Source organism: Vigna radiata, chromosome 6 (assembly GCF_000741045.1).
Source record: "Vigna radiata var. radiata cultivar VC1973A chromosome 6, Vradiata_ver6, whole genome shotgun sequence".
Lineage (NCBI taxonomy): Eukaryota > Viridiplantae > Streptophyta > Magnoliopsida > Fabales > Fabaceae > Vigna > Vigna radiata.
Window position 1 is genome coordinate 10,447,830 of NC_028356.1, and position 5,131 is coordinate 10,452,960.

Below are 5,131 nucleotides of genomic sequence, written 5' to 3' on the forward strand. Positions count from 1 at the left end.
TTTTTGATAACAAGATACGTGTCATTATTTTACTGGTCTATTTAAATTTATGTTTAAAAAAATATTTGAAACGGACCAATCATAAACTATTACATATGCGTTGTCAAAAAGTTATAAAAAAAAATCGTTAAAAAGACTTTTTCCAAAACTTTTATCAACTTTTACATGATACTTTTGTTTCCACTGTTCAATATATTATTAAAATCCAACGTAGAATTACTTAAGATTAAAATCAAGTATGTTAATTCTCAGACTTAATTTTGAAGAGGGACCAAACATGTTACAAAACAGATTATTGAAAGGGCCGACAACATATTTTTGAAGTTGCAGACACAAGATCTTAACGTTAACATGATGAAGTATTCTGAGTCTTTTGAATTTGAAGAAGCACAGAATGGGTGGGAGAAGCACTTGGTACTACTGTGGATGTTGATTGGGTTGCAGTGGTTGTTCCTTCTGCATTATGTGTCTCATTGCTTTTGCCCCACAAAAAGAAGTATAATCCCATTATGATCAAAACCATGCCACCCAACCTACACAAATATATGATAATATAGTAAGATTGATAGGATAACAAACATTGAAAAAGTTTAAGGAGAGAAATATATGTTCATACGTTCCAACTCCCAAAGGTTGTCCAAGAATGAGAGCTTCTGAAAAGGCCACAAAAATAAGAGACAGAGGATTGAACATTGGAGGATAAGTAGGTCCTTTCATTCTTATTGCCCAAGATATTATGCAGAATGTAGCAGCAGTAGCCAATGCTCCCTATATACATAACAATAGTGTTTTAATTAGGATTTATTAAATATGAATTTTAGTAATTTTTTAACATCTTAATTACCGAGTAGACTATAGTGATGAGTTGTAGATTCCACTCTAATCTCCAAGCAGCTTTACTGGAATCTAAGCAAACACCTACTGCTGCTGCTTGAATTGCCGCCAGAATGCATGCTAGCATTGTTCCCCAGTACTTGAATGGAAATACTTTAAGCAACTTGACCTTTTTAAATTGAAAATAGGATAAAGATAGTTAGACAATATTTTTTGACAACATTTCAACATCATCATACGTGTCATTGTGTGATTGGTCTATGGTGGTGTCATTGTGTCATTTGGACCAATCACATAATGACCACGTATGATGATATTCAAATGTTGTCAAAAAAATATTGTCTATGTATCATTACCTTTGAAAATATGTAGAATTTCATCAGACCCAGATGGAGAAACCAGTAAAGAATGTGACTAAAATAGGTTTTCTTGAAGGAACTTACTTGTGCAATAAACCAGGCTGTGTAGGAGAAGCAGCTGCAAACCAAAAAGATAGTACCATGTAGGATGTGGGTTTTGTGTGGTGCAGTTTGATGAGTAGGATGAATATGGTGTCCAAGAAAAAATTCCTTCCCTTTGTAAACACTGCTAAGTGATGCTCCTCCAACACATAGAATTGACCCAACAGACTTAGCTTTACCAACCCATGTTTCCCACTTCAGTTTCTCCATTCTGCATTAATGCATCAACAATTTATTCATACTTACAACTTCTTTAATTATTTTTATAAGGAAAAAGTCTCTTTAACAATTTTTTTTTAATAATTTTTTGACAATGTATACGTGGTAGTCTATGATTGGTCTGTTTTAAATATATTTTTAAATATAAATTCAAACAGACCAATAAAATGATGACACGTGTTTTGTTGTCAAAAAGTTGTTAAGAAAAGTTGTTAAAATATAATTGTACTTCTTATAAACCTAGATTTTCGAAATACCTGAGTATGATAGAGGTAAAGAATGTGATTATAGGAACCAAGTTCAGAAGACTCATAGAGTAGGCAGCAGAAGTATCTCGCAGACCATAATAAAACAATCCTTGAGCCATTGTCATCCTGCAATTTACCTTGTTATGTTACAAAACAATCTGATAATAACAAGTAAATTTTAAATTATTAAAGATTCATCAAAATATTCTCAAGTATTACTATATGTACTGAAATTTTGTAATTTAAAATTTTAAGATAAGCTCACCTTTTTCTTAGTTAAGAACAATAGAACAACTTCACAATTTTATTGGAATATTTATTAAAAATGTATAATTATAATAAATCTTATTTAGGAAAGTTATTTTTATAATCATTATTATCAAACACCTTTTTATGCAGTTATCAGTGCAAACTAAATAACACTTATAAATCTTATTTAGGAAAGTTATTTTGTCACTAATTAATTATACACTAATTTATAAATTAATTCTTTTAGTCAAAATCTTAATAAACTAATTTGTTTGGAAACTAAAATGTTATGGCTAAAATTAAAGACGAATTTAGTGAGCAATTACAATTTTTTATTCATAAATTATTTTAATGACCAATAATCTTTAGTTTTTTGTAATTTTGTAAATTAGTTCTAAATTAGTGTTAAAAGTGATTATTATTTGAGTTTTTTTTAGTGTATGTGCTTCGTTCCTTGTTTTTCAATTCAAAATCAATCTTGAAACAGTAAATAAAAACTATTAAAATTTTTAACTATTATTATTATAATTTTTTTTTCTGTATGTCAAAATCAATTTGAGATGAAAGGAATAGTTTAAGAAAATACTAGAAATTATTACTTCTAAAACATGATGGAAGAATGAAGACTAATTTTATATTAACATATTCTTTGTCAAACTAATTTAATATATTTTAATGTGGCTTTTTACTTAAAACTTTTTATTCATTACTTTCTTAATGATAAGGACCTTTTGTAGCATGCAATGTTATGGCTGAAATGACTCATATATTCTTTGTTTATTTTGGTCTTTCTATCTAAATTAAGAACTACTATTTATGTCTTCTTCTTTATTGCTTGTTCACTAAGGAGTAAATTTGTTCAAAAGAGTAGGATGAACAATTTTGGAAGAAAACTCAAAGTAAGGTTTTTTGTACAGTTTCACGTTCAAAGGCCTCATTTATTTTCTTTTTCAAGTAAAGTTATTTTCTTTATGCTAACAATTTTTAATAGATTAAATGTTATTATTTTATTGATTTATATATTTAAAAAGAACGCATAATCAGTTGTCACATTATAAAAAGATTATAAAAGAAATCGTTGAAAACACATTTTTCATTTTTTTTATGCCACCTACTTTTTCTTCTCAGCACACCCAAACCAATATACTGTCTTCAAAACTAAATCTAAACTATATCAAACTAGTTTATATTTCGGTGATATTAATTTAAAAGTCATATTAGTCATTATTATTACTATCAACTTTGACATAAATTATACACTAATTTATATAGTTTATAGTCAGCAATGATAGTAATTACTCAGAAAATAAATTATGCATCCATAAGTTTAATAATTGTTATATGAAAAGGTGAAAGTAAAGGAGGACCAGAAAAAACCAGAACTTCTGCAAGAATTACTTCCTCTTCAATATATAATTATGAAATTTTCACGTCTGTCTGACAGTAGTTAATGTTGCTGGAAATAGATAATGTTTATCAATTGATGTATCTTTTTTCATGTGTTTTTCTATTGGAGGAAAAAATGGGACTCTATATTTCATAATGATAATTTCTTTTTTCTTTTTAAATTATACAGTAAATAAAAAGTTATTAAAAAGTGAATGTTGTGATGAGAGTAAGGAAGTGTTTAAGATAGGAAGAGGTGAAGATTTTGAGATAAGGAGTGTTTTCAAATATTTTTGCTCTATATATAAATGATACAATCATCTTCTATTTATATTAATATATAGTATTTTTTAATTAATGGTTAAGATTTTGACACCATAACATTCATCATCTAAAGAGTATAATTTATTTTTTAAAATTTTGTAAAATATTCTTATAATTCTAAATTTATTATTTTATGAATAAATATTTCTAAATATTTATATTGATCATCATTCTAGAATTTTTTTAGATTGAATTTTTTAAAATGCTATTTGAGCCTTTGTTAATATTGGACTTTTATCTGTTAGATAGAAGTACAAAATCAATTTATATTATTATAGTACAATGGATTGAAAATTAATTGTATAATCTTTATAGTATAATATTAGAGATATTTTCTATATTTTTTATTGGAAAAATGTTTTTAACAATACTATTTTAATAATTTTTTTAAAATGCATATCTATTTTAAATATTTTTTAAACGTAAATTTAAATAGAAAAAAAAAAAAAGTGTCGTCAACGAATCATCATCCCATAAAAGATAGAAGGGTTGACGTGAAACATTGTATGGTGAGAACATTACGTACCCTGTTAGTGCATTGACGAAGAGCCAACACCAGACCTCACAGTTGAATTTCTTTGGTTTTCCTCTGCAACACCAATTCAAGAGAGCCCAAAGATCAAATATATAATAATTGAAGAATCAAGCAATGAGTGAAAAGACACCAACATGAAAAAGTAGCATGTGTTGAATTTTGATGAAGATATCAAACACATTATGTTCTCAGTAAATAGTCTTTATAAAATGTAAACAAGAATTAGCATTAGCAGATTGAGAAAGAAGAATACCTTTCAAGGTAGAGTGCAAATGGAGCAACACAAAGAGCAGCAACAAGGTGACGATAAACAATAAGTGCACCAATGAAAGTTCCTTGAACCAATATGACCCTTGACAGCAACTGCATCCCAGTCATAACAACTTGCACCACAAACATGCTCAATACAACCTGGGATGAACTCAACCATTCCTTCACAGTTTTCATGTTCTTTCCCTCCATTGTGTGTAAGGAGAAAGAAATTAAACAAAGCAAAACTCTCTGTCTTTGTCTCTTTGCATGAAAGAAACTGCTTGTGCAGATATGATAAATGATAGACAGTTTATGGTGACAGATGCCATGCATTACCGAAAAACTCTTTTGCTGTCAAACTCTATCTGTCACCTTGCCACTGCTTTCTCCAATTTTCTCACCGTTACCTGTTATGCTGTAACCCATACGTAATATAATAATATCAACAACAATACGTGTCTTTCTTGTAGTTGTTTTTCGACATTGATGTTGCTGCCAGTTAAGCTTACTTCTTTTGCCGATATATCCAATTTAAATTTTAAGATAACTTTGCTTTTACATGTTTTTATTATTTAGTAGCATATCGTATGAATGCAAGAATGCTTTCTTTTTTCTTTTTTTCA

General features: G+C 28.2%; 1 protein-coding gene across 2 annotated transcripts; it reads right to left on the reverse strand.

Moving 5' to 3' along the window:
• Positions 1-254: 254 nt before the first annotated feature.
• LOC106763417 (WAT1-related protein At5g64700-like) lies at positions 255-4,900 on the reverse strand. 2 transcript variants are annotated; one of them, XM_022781665.1, is made up of 7 exons: positions 4,510-4,900; positions 4,248-4,310; positions 1,772-1,888; positions 1,278-1,506; positions 845-973; positions 617-768; positions 255-533 (listed from the first exon to the last, which is right to left on the reverse strand). In XM_022781665.1, the coding sequence occupies exons 1-7, from the start codon at positions 4,839-4,841 to the stop codon at positions 347-349; spliced, it is 1,209 nt and encodes a 402-aa protein (XP_022637386.1). In that variant the 5' UTR covers positions 4,842-4,900; the 3' UTR covers positions 255-346. The 2 variants fall into 2 exon arrangements, with proteins under 2 accessions (XP_022637386.1, XP_014503099.2); XM_014647613.2 differs by having other exon boundaries at positions 845-1,003.
• Positions 4,901-5,131: the final 231 nt, after the last annotated feature.

Coding starts and splice junctions, on each gene's coding strand:
- LOC106763417 (XM_014647613.2), bottom strand. CDS start 4,841: ATGCATGGCATCTGTCACCATAAACTGTCTATCATTTATCATATCTGC. Junction 4,311..4,509: donor TTTGCACTCTACCTTGAAAG/GTATTCTTCTTT, acceptor TTGGTGTTGCAG/AGGAAAACCAAAGAAATTCA. Junction 1,889..4,247: donor TTCGTCAATGCACTAACAGG/GTACGTAATGTT, acceptor GGTAAATTGCAG/GATGACAATGGCTCAAGGAT.